This window comes from Dermochelys coriacea, chromosome 6, assembly GCF_009764565.3.
Source record: "Dermochelys coriacea isolate rDerCor1 chromosome 6, rDerCor1.pri.v4, whole genome shotgun sequence".
Taxonomy (NCBI): Eukaryota; Metazoa; Chordata; order Testudines; family Dermochelyidae; genus Dermochelys; species Dermochelys coriacea.
The window spans coordinates 70674655-70690846 of record NC_050073.1 but is presented as its reverse complement, the minus strand read 5'-3'; the positions used below and the strand labels follow the sequence as shown (position 1 = coordinate 70690846).

Sequence of the window (16192 nt, the reverse complement as noted above, 5' to 3'; positions counted from 1 at the left end):
GTCTGAATATGCTAATAAGTTGCTACAAGAGCTCAGGCCTCAATTCTAGGCCATCCTGGATAAAGGGAAGCTGATAGCCAGATCATCTCCCCAGGTGTTGTTGGACGCAGCAGACATGGTTTCCTGTTCCATGACAACATCAAGAGTCATGATGGGCTTTATGGCTGTACTCCTTGGGGGTTCCCTAGGAGGTCCAGGTAGCAGTGGGATCTTCCCTTTGAGGGCAATAATCCGTTCAGGGAGAAAATGGAAGAGTCACTGCAAACCCTTTAGGACTCCTGTACCACCTTCTACTCCTTGAGGCAACATACCCCGGCTCCTGGGGGAAGCACTTCAAACCCTCTCCTTTATAGGCACCATCCTGCTCCCCAGCCCTTGCACTGTGAAAGGGCATAGATTCCTCCTAGGAAGTGCCAATTAATTCAATGCAGCAGACATAATTCCCTGCTGCTGTTCCTTCCTCAATCCTAGCCTCCCTCCAAAAATCATTTTGGTGGGACTCTTGAGTGCTGCCAACCAGTCTCTACAGCGCCAGATACTCCACACACACTTCAGCAGCTGCCTGGCCTGTTTCCAACCAATGTGGGAGCATATCACATTGAACAAATGGTCCTATACGTCATTTCTAACAGCAACACAATGGAATTTCCTTCCACCACACCCACAAATCCTCCTACCCATCCTTGTTCAGGGATGCCTCTCATGAGAGAATTCTCAAACAAAAAGTGGGCTCCCTGATCCAGTTAGAGCCTCTGTCTCCTCAAAACTAGATATTTCCTTGTCCCCCAAAAGAAGGGAGTCTGGAGATCCATCCTCTACTTTAGACAGCTAAAGAACTTCATAGGTCATGCAAGTTTCAGGATGACCACCCTGCTCTGCATAATCCCCTGCTGTCAGAGTTCCCTCCCCACTCTGAACTCTAGGGTACAGATGTGGGGACCCACATGAAAGACCCCCTAAGCTTATTTCTACCAGCTTAGGTTAAAAACTTCCCCAAGGCACAAATCCTTCCTTGTCCTTGGATGGGCACTGCTGCCACCACCATGTGAGTTACAGAAAGATTCAGGAAAAGGACCACTTGGAGTTCCTGTTTCCCTAAAATATCCCCCCAAGCCCTTTCACCACCTTTCCTTGGGAGGCTTGAGAATAATTGACCAACCAGATAGGTAAACAAGGTGAGCACAGATCAGACCCTTGGGTTTTTAGGACACTAAAAACCAATCAGGTTCTTAAAAACAGAACTTTATTATAAAAACAAAATAAAAGAAGCACCTCGATAAAATCAGGATGGAAGGTAATTATACAGGGTAATCAGATTCAAAACACAAAGGATTCCCCTCTAGGCAAAACTCTAAAGTTACAAAAACAAAAGAAAACAGGAATAAACCTCCCTCTTAGCACAGGAAAAATTCACAAGCTAAAACAAAAGATAATCTAATGCATTTCCTTCCTATTACTTACAATTTGTAATCTTAGATGCTTAGTTCAGATATGACTTCAGGAAATGTATTTTCCCTGCCCTGGTTCCTCGCTGACCTGGAGGGAACACAAAGAAAACACAAAACAAAAACCTTTTCCCCTTATTGGTCATTTTGGTCAGGTGCCAGCCAGGTTATTTAAACTTTTTAACCCTTTACAGGTAAAGGAGAGATTTTATGCTACCCATAGCTGTATGTTTATGACACCCGCCTAAACACAGAAGACTGTGCAGCTCTCTGTTTGAAGGATGCCTATTTCCATATAGGTATTTGTCCAGTGTCCACAAGGTTCCTTTGCTTCACAGAGGATCGGGAAGATTTTCAATACGGAGTTCTCCCCTTCAGTCTCTCAATGGCCCAGAGTGGTATCAGTGATAGCAGCATACCGGCATCACCAGGGCAGACAAGTATTTCTTTACCCTGATGAGGCCAGTCATATCCAGAAGTACAGGCTATGGTCCTTTCCCTGCTAAACCTCCACCACTCCTTGGGATTTCAAGCAAATCTAGAGACATTCACTTAAATTCTATAACCCGTGTGGAGATTAATCAGAGGGACTATGAACGCTGTTTCGGCCAAGGCTTTCCCACCGCAGGACAAATTTCTTGTGATGAGGGATCTCATCACCCATCCTCAATTGAGTCTCCTGATGACTGACTGATCCTGTCTAGTCCTTCTAAGCCATAGGACTTCCTACAGCTACATGACATCCTTTGTGAGGCTCCATCTTCAGTGCCCCCAGGCATGGTTGAGGATGGTCTATGATACAAGCAAACAAATAAGACTCGATTCCTCAGAGTGTGCTAACATCACTCACCTGGTGGGAAACCAAAGAGACTGTGTGCACCGGCATTCCTTTTATTCCCCACCACCAAGAAACTAGCTATGGACATCTCCCAGTTGGACTGGGGGGTGCACCTGGATAAACATCTGGCTCAAGGCTCTTGGACTCATCAGGAATCCAAACTTACACAGCGAATTTTCCTTACGTAAGGATAAGGTTTCTATGATATTGCATCCCAGTTTCAGGATTTCAGTATTTACAATTATTGCATTTAAAATCTAAGGTATAGTAATGAAAATTCTGTTGCCAAACTCTTGTGTGTGTTCTTGTTCATGGAGAACAATGGAGGCAATGTCAGTGGAGAGAAAATTGCTAATTTATCTTACTGGCTTCTAACAAGTCTTATATTTTGTTTTTAAAGCAACCAACAATAAACAAGGTTTCTCCTTTTATTTATATAGCTTTTCATAGTAATTTTGTAGGTGTTAAATGTTAATTTTTATCAATTTTTTGTGCTAAAATGTTTATTTTATAAAGAAAATGTTAAACCTCACTATCAAAATACATAATGGTCTCTGCAATAGTAATGGTCTGTACTGTATATCTCAATTTTGTTGTTATGAGACCTGGTACATATGAAATTGCATATGTAACTTGTGGTTCCTGATAATTTAGCTGCATATAGCAAAATTGTCTTAATGTTCAGATAACTATAAGGAGTCTTTTAGCCAAAAAAGTATGTTGACAGGAGATGAGTTGTTTAGTTTATTCTGGTTTACAATGAGGCATTTTGAAGCGATGAATGGGCATGTGATTTGTGGTCTTTTATAAATCAGTTAGGAGAAGGACTGATGCCTATTAGAAGTGCTAATCACTTATTGTTTACATTCAGAAGGGTTTTCTATGCTGCGGAACTTAAAAACATCTGCCCTGCTTCTCTGTGCCAAATGTTTTTGACAACAGAACTGCTAGCTGATTATTCAAATTGAACACAGCTATATGCATGTTTTTCCTTTTTAAACCAAATTATGTTGCAACATAATATGTACTGTTTAAAACAACATGCACTGACTTAATATTGGCCTTAGTGAAAAATGAATAGGTTGATGTATTTGTTTTTTTTTTTTAAAATATTGATAAACACTGTAAGTTTTCACAGTGACTGACAACATCTGTGCCCAAGGTGCTTAAAAACTAATTCAATAATAATAAACAGAACAGCTTATATGCAGAAAGGAATAGGGAATACCGCATTTCACTACTAAAGCATTTGAATCTATTATTTATTTTTATTTCAGGGTTTTTTCCGTTTTGGTTTGAAATATGCTCTGGCACACTTACAGATATACAAATTCAAAAAAGGATAATTAGTCCAACTGAATTTAATCATGTGCATAATAAAAAAAGCTTTTAGCTGGAGATTGTAGGAAAAGACATGAAGAGGCTGACTGAGAGGCATACCCTATTGGTGAAGCCACATTATTATATCTGCATATAAAAGACCTGGAGAATCAATCCTGAATAGGGATAATGGGCACTGTTTGACTTCTGCTTTATGCACCTGATGGTGCAGGATGAATGATGACTCCTGTGCATAAAATTACTCATGTGCATGTTTTCAGGATTGAGGCTTCAAACTCTGCAGCATGACCTGAAGGTCAACAGCACTAGGCTCTGTTGTGTGAACTCTTCTGTTCTAGTGTATAAACTCTTTTGCTTTCAAGGATGCACTGTATATACTTTTTATTATACTTTTCTTGTCCAATAGAAAGTGAAAGAGGATGACCGTTTTTGTCTATCATCATGCTGTACACATATACATTAGTTTGGGTTTAAGATTTGTTTTCATCATCTCACTTTTGATTGTTTTCTGTTACATTATCAGGATAAAAATATCCATTTTGTGATGTTACTGAGAAAGAAATGCATCAGACTGCCTCTCCGTATTTGCTTGTATATTTGGTGGTAATCACATCTATATTTACAACTTTACACAAAAACCTATGTTAAGAGAACATTATTACATTTGCAAAGTCAAGCACTCAAAATTTAGAAAATGCCTGTTCAATCTTAATTGAGCCCCCTTCTGCATGTGCATCATGAGACAGTCTTTAATTATATGACCACATGCTATTTTGTATCACCTTACACTAATGAAGGTAAATATTTATAAGAATATATTTAGAGGGGTGAGATTGTCCCATGTAGGTGTGAAGGAACTTAACACAAAGCACCAGTACAATATCCCCCAAAATTTGGGATTCCCAATGAAGATTTTGACTACTTTGCAGTAGGTTTTAAAAGCTGAAAAAGGGCTGGATTAAGATACTTGTTGCATAGATTAGAGACTCAGCACACTGTGGCTGGGGTGAATGTGAGGCAGATTTTTATTTCCTGTTTTTTGTGTCCATGCCAACATTCACAACTAACACCACATCCCCCTTTCTAAAAAGGAAGGGTGATAAAACCTTTATCCTATCAGTACATGAAACAAAAAATAGCCCTATGAAGAGCAGAGTAGATTGCCTGAACTTTCAGTGATTTATTCTGCCCCTTTTAAGGCATTTGACTGCTAGTCATAGAATCATAGAAATTTGAATCATAGAATATCAGGGTTGGAAGGGACCCCAGAAGGTCATCTAGTCCAACCCCCTGCTCAAAGCAGGACCAAGTCCCAGTTAAATCATCCCAGCCAGGGCTTTGTCAAGCCTGACCTTAAAAACCTCTAAGGAAGGAGATTCTACCACCTCCCTAGGTAACGCATTCCAGTGTTTCACCACCCTCTTAGTGAAAAAGTTTTTCCTAATATCCAATCTAAACCTCCCCCATTGCAACTTGAGACCATTACTCCTCGTTCTGTCATCTGCTACCATTGAGAACAGTCTAGAGCCATCCTCTTTGAAACCCCCTTTCAGGTAGTTGAAAGCAGCTATCAAATCCCCCCTCATTCTTCTCTTCTGCAGACTAAACAATCCCAGCTCCCTCAGCCTCTCCTCATAAGTCATGTGCTCTAGACCCCTAATCATTTTCGTTGCCCTTCGTTGTACTCTTTCCAATTTATCCACATCCTTCCTGTAGTGTGGGGCCCAAAACTGGACACAGTACTCCAGATGAGGCCTCACCAGTGTCGAATAGAGGGGAACGATCACGTCCCTCGATCTGCTCGCTATGCCCCTACTTATACATCCCAAAATGCCATTGGCCTTCTTGGCAACAAGGGCACACTGCTGACTCATATCCAGCTTCTCGTCCACTGTCACCCCTAGGTCCTTTTCCGCAGAACTGCTGCCGAGCCATTCGGTCCCTAGTCTGTAGCGGTGCATTGGATTCTTCCATCCTAAGTGCAGGACCCTGCACTTATCCTTATTGAACCTCATTAGATTTCTTTTGGCCCAATCCTCCAATTTGTCTAGGTCCTTCTGTATCCTATCCCTCCCCTCCAGCGTATCTACCACTCCTCCCAGTTTAGTATCATCCGCAAATTTGCTGAGAGTGCAATCCACACCATCCTCCAGATCATTTATGAAGATATTGAACAAAACGGGCCCCAGGACCGACCCCTGGGGCACTCCACTTGACACCGGCTGCCAACTAGACATGGAGCCATTGATCACTACCCGTTGAGCCCGACAATCTAGCCAGCTTTCTACCCACCTTATAGTGCATTCATCCAGCCCATACTTCCTTAACTTGCTGACAAGAATGCTGTGGGAGACCGTGTCAAAAGCTTTGCTAAAGTCAAGAAACAATACATCCACTGCTTTCCCTTCATCCACAGAACCAGTAATCTCATCATAAAAGGCGATTAGATTAGTCAGGCATGACCTTCCCTTGGTGAATCCATGCTGACTGTTCCTGATCACTTTCCTCTCCTCTAAGTGCTTCAGGATTGATTCTTTGAGGACCTGCTCCATGATTTTTCCAGGGACTGAGGTGAGGCTGACCGGCCTGTAGTTCCCAGGATCCTCCTTCTTCCCTTTTTTAAAGATGGGCACTACATTAGCCTTTTTCCAGTCATCCGGGACTTCCCCCGTTCGCCACGAGTTTTCAAAGATAATGGCAAAGGGCTCTGCAATCACAGCCGCCAATTCATTCAGCACTCTCGGATGCAATTCGTCCGGCCCCATGGACTTGTGCACGTCCAGCTTTTCTAAATAGTCCCTAACCACCTCTATCTCTACAGAGGGCTGGCCATCTCTTCCCCATTTTGTGTTGCCCAGCACAGCAGTCTGGGAGCTGACCTTGTTAGTGAAAACAGAGGCAAAAAAAGCATTGAGTACATTAGCTTTTTCCACATCCTCTGTCACTAGCTTGCCTCCCTCATTCAGTAAGGGGCCCACACTTTCCTTGGCTTTCTTCTTGTTGCCAACATACCTGAAGAAACCCTTCTTGTTACTCTTGACATCTCTTGCTAGCTGCAGCTCCAGGTGCGATTTGGCCCTCCTGATATCTTTCCTACATGCCCGAGCAATATTTTTATACTCTTCCCTGGTCATATGTCCAACCTTCCACTTCTTGTAAGCTTCTTTTTTATGTTTAAGATCCGCTAGGATTTCACCATTAAGCCAAGCTGGTCGCCTGCCATATTTACTATTCTTTCGACTCATCGGGATGGTTTGTCCCTGTAACCTCAACAGGGATAGTCCTCTGACTTCCTTAAATTCTCAAGATCTTATATAATCCTCCAGGAATGTAGGAGACTGTCTTTTTCTTGCTGGATCTCTCCTTTCAGGAAGAGTCTCAAGAGAGTATATGTGGTTCTGTATGGGCAGGTGGGGTGTTGTTCACAGATTCCATTTCAGGGTAGTGATCTGGGTAGACTGGTGACACAAGGTGACATTGGTTCCAATGGATGATTCCTGCTGGCATTCTAACAAAGTAGGTTTGAGATGTCCTGGCACAGCCCCTTTTCTTGAGTCTTTCATGCAAATGTGATCTCCTAGATTCAGTACTCCCAAGGATTTGACTCTGTGGCACCTGTCAAAGACTACCTTCTGGTGGGGTTTCTGTTGATCTTCCATCTTCTGTAATCTTGGGACGTCTGGCCAACAAGAATTGAGTTGGGAAAGGAAGGTTATGATAGTGGACTTCAACTGTCTTCCCATCAACAGTTTTGCAGGCTGAGTCCATTTGCTGGAGGCGTTGACTGGTATGGCAACAGGGCAAGATAAAGGTATGAGGATTTAGAAAGAAGTTGTTTTATTTTCTTTACTATATGTTCTGCTTCACCATTACTCTGATGGAACTGTGGCTGGATCTGACATGAATGAAACTGTAGTATCTGCAAACCTCTTGAAAGTCTCAGAGGAAAACTGAGTACCATTGTTAGAGATGTCTTGCTCCAGAATCCTAAAACAGGGAAAACATGGATTTTATTCTCTCCACAACTGCACTTGATGTGATGCTGAGTGGCCTAACAACTTCAGTGAACAGTGAGACATAATCAGTCATCAAAAGACAGGTGGCATTATCCAGATAAAAAAAATCAGTCCTGACTTTCTGTCATGGCCTGTCTGGTACAGCAGATGATAGTAATGGTTCCAGTGGATTGGGTTCACGCGAGCACAAATTTCACATTTCTCAACTCTCTGCTATAATTGTTTGCTCAGCCCAGGCCACCAAACTGTCTGTCTGTTTAGCTCCCTTCCTGCTCCCTCATGCAGTCTGTCGAGGATTTCCTGTTACATTAGGGATAACTAGACCTCTTCAACAATAAACCTTGCTTTATAACAATATCTCTGGAAATCACCCAGTACGATTTCCTGTCTGTTTTGTGCCACCTTCTTTGTAGCGTTTGCAGTGATTCATACCTTGACTCAGGAATTCATCTGCTTCTTGTAGATGTTTTTCTGTGATGAGTAAATCAGTATGTACTTCATCTGTGAAATCTTCCAGAAACAGCTCCTCCTATTCACACTCTTGCTGTGGCTTGCCTGAGATTGGGGCTCTGGAGGGTGTATCAGCTGTGGAGGAATGCTCATATCTTGCTTCATTTTTCTGAATGCCTGATTCTGTTTAGTTCCAGGAATTCTGTGGACTAATGAGCTCTCGTAATGGCTTTGACTTCTCTGCCAAGTAAGGTAGGAATTTTCCTAAGGTGTTTTACTATGTCCATGAATCGATATATTTCACTGATGCACTGAGGCTCCTTCATCTGGGTAATCACTTGTACTTTCTCTGGATCTGGTTTGACCCCCTGCTTGATTAGTGACCTAGCCTAACAGACACTTAATTCTGTCTTTGAGAATTTACATCTGTCATTAAGTGTTAGGCCTGCTGTCTCACATCCTTCAAAAGATGTTGGTTGTGTTGGGTTTGAGTTTATCGGTAGACAAGGATATCATCCATATGGCAGAGAACCTCTTCCAGACCCTTCAGGAATTATGACATTTTTTTCTGGAAGTGTTATGGAGCAGATAGCACATAGTACTCTATTGAAACAAAACCTTCCAAAAAATGTTTCGAGGGTCATTGTAGTACAGCTTCTGCAGCAAGTTGTATCTGCCAAAACCCAGACGGGGCATCCAATTTTGAAACTTTTGCTTATCTAATTGTCACATGGTGTGCCCAACATATGGGAGTACGTTTCACTCTCTACAGACATTCTCATTGAGCTTGGTACGATCTACACCGATCCAAATCTTGTCATTTAGTTTTGGGATCACCACCATACCTGCACAGCATTCAGTTGGAGTGTCTATTCTGGAAGTGACACCCATCTACTCAATGAGGTTGATCTTTGCTTTCACCCTGGGTGGTAAAGGATGGGAGATTCTCCTACGTGGTGTTGGAGCATGTCAAGGTTCCTTCCCCACTCTGAACTCTAGGGTACAGATGTGGGGATCTGCATGAAAAACCCCCTAAGCTTATTTTTACCAGCTTAGGTTAAAAGTTCTCCTAGGTACAAACTATTTTACCTTTTGTCCCTGGACTTTATTGCTGCCACCACCAAGCGTCTAACAAATGTAACTGGGAAAGAGCCCACTTGGAAATGTCTTTCCTCCCAAAATCCCCCCAAGCCCTACACACCCTTTCCTGGGGAAGGCTTGATATAAATCCTCACCAATTTGCATAGGTGAACACAGACCCAAACCCTTGGATCCTAAGAACAATGAAAAAGCAATCAGGTTCTTAAAAGAAGAATTTTAATTAAAGAAAAAGTAAAAGAATCACCTCTGTAAAATCAGGATGGTAAATACCTTACAGGGTAATAAGATTCAAAACATAGAGAATCCCTCTAGGCTAAACCTTAAGTTACAAAAAGACACAAAAACAGGAATATACATTCCATTCAGCACAACTTATTTTAAACAAAACAGAATCTAACGCATATCTAACTAGATTGCTTACTGACTTTTTACAGGGGTTCTGACCTGCATTCCTGCTCTAGTCCCGGCAAAAGCCAACACACAGACAGAGAGAACCCTTTGTTCTCCCCCCCCCCCAGCTTTGAAAGTATCTTGTCTCTTTATTGGTCATTTTGGTCAGGTGCCAGCGAGGTTGTCTTAGCTTCTTAACCCTTTACAGGTAAAAGGATTTTTCCTCTGGCCAGGAGGGATTTAAAGGTGTTTACCCTTCCCTTTATATTTATGACAGAGCAAATGGCTTTGCATTTGGTGTAAGTTTAATGTGGTATTCTTCCTCTATTTCTTCAGTCCTTGGAACATTTTTGGGACCTCTTTGGAATCTCAGGTTCTAGGTTCATGATGACTGGTTCTATCCTTATAACTATGCTTATAGCTGTGATTGCTGGAAAGTCAAGTAGAGCAGTGTATAGGCTACCTATAGCATAGACATCTTGGGATGTAGTCTTCTCAGAGTTTTAGAGTGGCTAACATTTTCCTTTCACATCAAACTTGGACTTTCCTGTGCCTTTCAATTCATTTTTGAGTCTTGAAGTGTTGGTGGTTTGGCATACCATGGAAATGCTTTCATGCTCTGTTGTATTCTTGTTCTTTACTCAGTGTTAGCATAGCCATCTCTGGAATCCTTTATGCTTTTACTGATCTGGTTGGGTATTGTTTCTATGCATTCTAGATATTTTCCTCCCCATGTGTATGGCTTCTACAGTGGGTTCCTACTCAAAATTTTTGTTCTTTGAACAAATACTTTGTTCTTGGCTGTCACTAGTGTGAGATTAGGATAATTTTGGTGTTGTGTTGCTGTGGGCCCTAGCCTAAGTTTCAGTGCTCATTACTTTTCTAGCCACACTCCCTGTTGCAGCCTGGACTCACCATAGTAGTTCTCTCTGGACAGTCTGTGTTTTCAGGCCTCTGCCAGTTTCGTTGGTACTCTGTGCAGTTTTTTTGGATGTTCTGGATAGAGACTTGCTTGTTTATCCCGTCCCCCCCCTTTTTTTTCCTTTTTGCAGAGGTGTTGTGTGATCCACTGGATCTTTATTCAGTCCCACTCAGACATTCCGCAGAGATTACAGAGACCCAGAACATGGTGGTTGGGGTGAATGGAAAATTCTGGCTTCTTTGAGAAGTGTGCCTGACTCTGCAACTTGTAGGGACACTACCTGGGGATCAGTACATAATTTTATAAGACACTATTCCCTTGTAGAGGCATCTAGGTCTTGTACCCATTTTGGCAGAACTGTCTTACAATTACTGGGCAGACTTTGAGCACCTACTTTCAACACATTAGGTCACTGCTTGAAAGTCACCAAGAATGGAATACATCTGGGCAATCAAAGAAAGAATGGTTACTTACCTTACAATAACTGTGGTTCTTTGAGATGTATTGTCCATATGTACTCCATGACCTTCCTCCACGCTTTATGCCCTTGGGTAGGCAGGTGTGAAGACATTCAGAGCACAGGTATGGCCCCCTAAGGACACTGCTGACCAAAACATTCCTATAATGAGTGTATGGGACATGTTTTCCACTGTTGGTGCACATGTGGAAAACACATATTGAACACCTACTGTTACTGTAGAGTAAATAACTGCTCTTTCCTGTTGTAGAACTAGTGGATTGAAAATATTTCCACTCTTTTGTATTGAATGTAAGAATTATAATTCCATAACTATAGACCTTTCGATGCTACAGTTCAGGTTTTTCTTATAATGTGAAATACATTCAAGGGCTGGGATATCAAATTATGATTGCAGATCTTTCCTTATAGTTTCCTATTGATTTTTCATGACAAAATATTTTAATAACTGAGGAAAAAAGTAGCCTGAAGAAACACTCTTCTGCTTTTGGGCCTGATGACCCTTTATTTTAACAGTAGTACAGTGCTTTAAATAAAAAAGGACAATTAATTGCAGCGAGAAAATCTTCTGAAGGTGGGAATAAAATTTTTTATACAAAAACTTGTGTTCTTAGAAAACAAACGTACTTTCACCTTAAAATGTATGGTTTTTTTTATTTTGTGTGTATGTATGTGCATATGTGCTTTACATTTGCTTGAACTCACCAGCTATGTCATTCTTGTCCTTTGTCTTGTTCTTGTTTTTGCAGTATGTGCCTCCAGATCTTTGCATCTGTAATTTTGTGCTGGAGCAGTCTCTTTCTGTCAGAGCCCTACAGGAAATGCTGGCCAACACAGGGGAAAATGCCAGTGAAGGGGTAAGTAAATTATTTTTATTTTGGCATCAAAAAGGATGCCAGGCATCCAACTTTGAACTGTTTCTCATTTTTTTAATCCCGATTAAGAACCTTTAGAACAGAGGGTGCCTCAGAATGGGGTAGCAGGTGCTTCAATAATCCTTTTATTTAGGATTGCCATTGATCCATCAACTTTATGATGCAGACACATTTTCATATTGAGACGCTAGTTGCATTTAATGTACTTAGCAGATTAAAGAAAACACAACCATACTCTACAAAGGTCAGTTACTGTACTGCTAGTTCAGAATTGGCTGCTGAACAATGCAAAAGTGCACCACTGGGATGAGCCTAGCTTCTGCCAGCCAAAGGAGTATGAGTTTCATAAGGTTGCTTTGAAATTTAGGTCATGAACATGGTAGTACTATAAACCTATCAGCGGTCACAAGTCAGAATAAGAGAGTATAATCTTTAAAGTTAACTGTTAGCTTCTTAAATTCATTTATCAACCAGGTAAAATGACATAATTTATTCTGGACTTCAAACATTAATATACTTTTTATAGTTGTACTTCTATAACTAAAGATTTGTTTCTTAGTGAGTTTGTTTTAGTTATGGTGAGGGAGCATGACTTCTCCTGTGGAAATGTTTCATTACAGATTATTTGTATAGTTTCTGCATCTCTAAATGTATTAAAACACAAAATTATATTTAAGCAATATTGATAGTCTGGTGTAAATGCACACATGAAAGAGATTTGAAAAATAAAAGCTGCAAGTTCTTTCTGTTGTGCTTACATGTTGCATCATTGGTGGAGCGTTAGACCACTGTAATACCAAGACACAAGAATGAGCTAAAGAGGATTTTCATGCTGCAGGAACTTCCAGATGTCAAACTAATAAATGTACTTCAGAAATGTATTCTCTTGCCCTATTTACTACTGAAAAAGCTATTTGAGTTTAAAAATTGTGGTTTGCTCTTTCACAGTCTATCTTTTTTTCCTTTTGTGATATGGAAGTGAAGTGATAATACTGAATTTGTGGCATCGTAATCATTTTTTGGGCAATAGATGTGATGGTGAGAGTAAAAACTGGCCTGAAACGGAACACCCTTTCTTGTGTTCTTCCCCTTTCATCAAGCACATAGAATCGTGGCTACCTGGTAACATACATTCTTCTTAATTTATTGGGAGAAAGGACAAATATTTCATTAATCAATACTAAGGAATTAAATAGAAATTGTAAAATGTGCATGTGTTGCAGCAGAATCTGTATGATGGGCTGCCATATTGGGGGCCACAAAATTCTTAACCTGGTAGTAGTCAAACAAGCAAAAGGGCTCCTCTTGGCTTGTACTGAGTATTATCTGCTGTGGACTTCTTTGGGCCACTGAGGTTAGCTTTCGACTGCTTTGCTTTGTTGATGTAGACTACAGGCCCTGCTGCCAGCCAGACCATCACCAGGCTGCCGATGTCTGCTGTGATGAGATGCTTGAATTAGTTTCCCAGTCTAGATTTAAACCTCTCTCCCTGGACTGGGAGCCCAGAGCAAAGGAAGACTAAATCTCCACTCTCAATTTAATTGCTTTGGGCTTAAGAACCCCATCTGAGAACAACCAAGAAACTCAGAATGATACCGCTCTGTTACACTTTGTGTAACTACATGGCAAGAACTTTATATGTATCAAATTCACCTGCATACAACCAGATGACCATTCAATTTTCCCCTTTTCTGTTGTGGGGAAACCTGAAGACTCCTGTTTTCTGAAAGCTTCATAGCACTGGGGCTTACACATATAATTTTGATTTCACTGCCAAATCAGGCAGAAGGAAAAGTGGACCTTGGAGGGAGAAAATTTTGTTTTTCAGATTAACCCAAGGAATGCACCATATGTGTATGGTAATTAAAATTAATTTGGGGTAATATCCTTTTTGTACAAATGCTGAATTATTCCAAATTTACTTCAAATTGAAAACCTCCTTTGACTCAGTTTTCCATGCTTTTATAGACTTAATACAGTTTAAATATACTTGTAGTGCTTTCTTTTTCTTTTTCTTAGGATAATCCTGGAAAATAAAGGAGGTTGATGCGGGAAGGTGGGGTTTGTATGTTACATAATAAGATAGCCTGACCTTTGGGCGGTAGAGAGAATGGGTGTTTGACTCAATAGAGGATAATTGTTCCTTTGAATGTTTCCACATTTTACTTGGAAATTTGAATGTACACATTTTCAAAAATGTGTATTTTTATACTAAAGATGGTAATAGCTAAGAATAAAAAATTAGAAATGTCATTTTCTCTTTTGAGTTATAAATTGGCTTTTATACTGTGATCTGTTCACTGTCCTGCAACAATTGACCATTTGAAAACAGATTTAGATTTTATCTGCTTGTAAACTGGATGCATCAAAGTACTACATAAATATTGATTATATTACAATGATTCTTATTTCTCCCAATAAAATGAATGTGTAACTCTAGATATGATTAGCTATAATGTAATTGTGAACTGAAGTTTCCCATCTATAGTCAAACGGCTATATTCTCTTTTCAAATAGGATAAATGTTTCCAAGCACTGTGTGAGTAACAGAGCCACTGTAGTCTGTTGCATAAGGACCCGTCCCAGTGCTCACTAACTCAATGGAGTCTTTGTCTTTCTTTCAGTGTGTGTGTGACCTTAAATACATTTTTAGATCATTTTATTAAGTTTGCAATCTATGAAGTCACTGCAATGTTTCAGCAGATTCGCATACATTAAAATTTTCACATTAAAGTGCCATAGCCATGGTTCAAAATTAATAATTGGGTTGGTTGGAAATTTAAAACAGCTGCCCCAAAATGTCACATTAACAACATTGTACATCAACAAAATAAAGTTTTAGATAACTAGGAATTTTTCATCTGCAAGCAATGCAAAAGGAAAAAAATGAACACCCAAACCCAAAATAGATCAGAAGCATCAGAGATATAGAAGAAATAGCCAACAATATTATTTTATTTATAAAGATTTATTTTTGAGTATAGACCTTGTGTAAGATTTTCATTCCAGAGCAAATAGGTACAGTTGATATATACCCCAAACAATTAAAGTTTTATATGGTTTCAAAGAAAAAGTTAACATGTTTTAAAAAGTTATTCAGTTTCTGCAGATGTTTCTGAAACTTGCTCCTTTGCAGCGGGTCAGCACAAGGCCTGTGTTCTACCACTTTGGTGCAACTTAACAGGTACTTAATTTAGCACTGGCCCTTGTGACCCTTGTTTGGGCCACAAACACAAACAAACAAAAATTTAAAACTGGTGAATTTTTGCATTCCTGCAATTTGAACAGACTGTCAAACTTTTAGACCCTCAAATTCACGTTCTTACCAATTGTTTCTCTTTGCAGGTGCTAAAGATATTCCTGTTCTTTTATTAAAAAAAATAAGCAATTTTTAAATACAATCTATGATCCCAATGTCTTGGTCAACAGTTGGTCATAATAATAATAATAAAAATAATAATAATTTTAAAAAAGTCAGTATCCACTCTACAAGCCTATTCATGCAGTCCTTTATGTGTGGAACTCACAGTAACTTTACTGGGACATGTATATACAGAGGGCTTGCAGAACCAGTAATATATGTAAGCACATTATTTTTCATACTATTCTATTAGCACAAAATGCTGCAGTTCATATGTGTATATGGTGTGTGTGTGTGTGTGTGTGTGTGTGTGTGTGTGTGTGTTTAAAGACATAAATTATGTATATACACTGGGGTGGGCAAACTTTTTGGCCCTAGGGCCACATCGGGGTTGCGAAATGGTATGGAGGGCCAGGTAGGGAAGGCTGTGCCTCTGCAAACAGCCTGGCCCCTGCCCCTTATCCGCCCCCTCCCACTTCCCGCCCCCTGACTGCCCCCCTTAGAACCTCCGATCCATACAACCCCCCCCCCGCTCCATGTCCCCTGACTGCCCCCTCTTGAGACCCCCATCCCTATCCAACGCCCCCCCCGCTCCCTGTCCCCTGACTGCCCCAACCCCTATCCACACCCCCGCCCCCTGACAGGCTCCCCGACCCATCCAACCCCCCTGCCCCACTCCTTGTCCCTTGACTGCCCCCTCCTGGGACTCCAGTCCCTAACTGCCCCCCCAGGAACCTACCCTCTATCCAACCCCCACTGCTCCCTGTCGCCCCCCCCGGACCCCCCCGACCCCTCAGGACCCCACCCCTATCCAACCCCCCACCTCCTGATGCCACCCCCCCGAACCTCTGCCCCATCCAGCCGCCCCCTGACTCCCCCCCAGGACCTCTTGCCCCTTATCCAATCCCCCGCTCCTCCCGCCACCTTACCATGCCACTCAGAGCTGCAGGACAGGCTTATTGGATAGCCTGGGAG

At 41.1% G+C, this 16192-nt stretch overlaps 1 protein-coding gene across 1 annotated transcript in view; it reads left to right on the top strand.

Annotated features, from left to right (window-relative positions):
- Positions 1-16192, top strand: part of RYR3 (ryanodine receptor 3) — a 529369-nt gene that overhangs the window by 18942 nt on the left and 494235 nt on the right. Inside the window, exon 3 of the mRNA XM_043516837.1 lies at positions 11731-11838. Within this exon, the coding sequence (XP_043372772.1) occupies positions 11731-11838 (108 nt within the window). The remainder of the gene's footprint in view (positions 1-11730; positions 11839-16192) is intronic.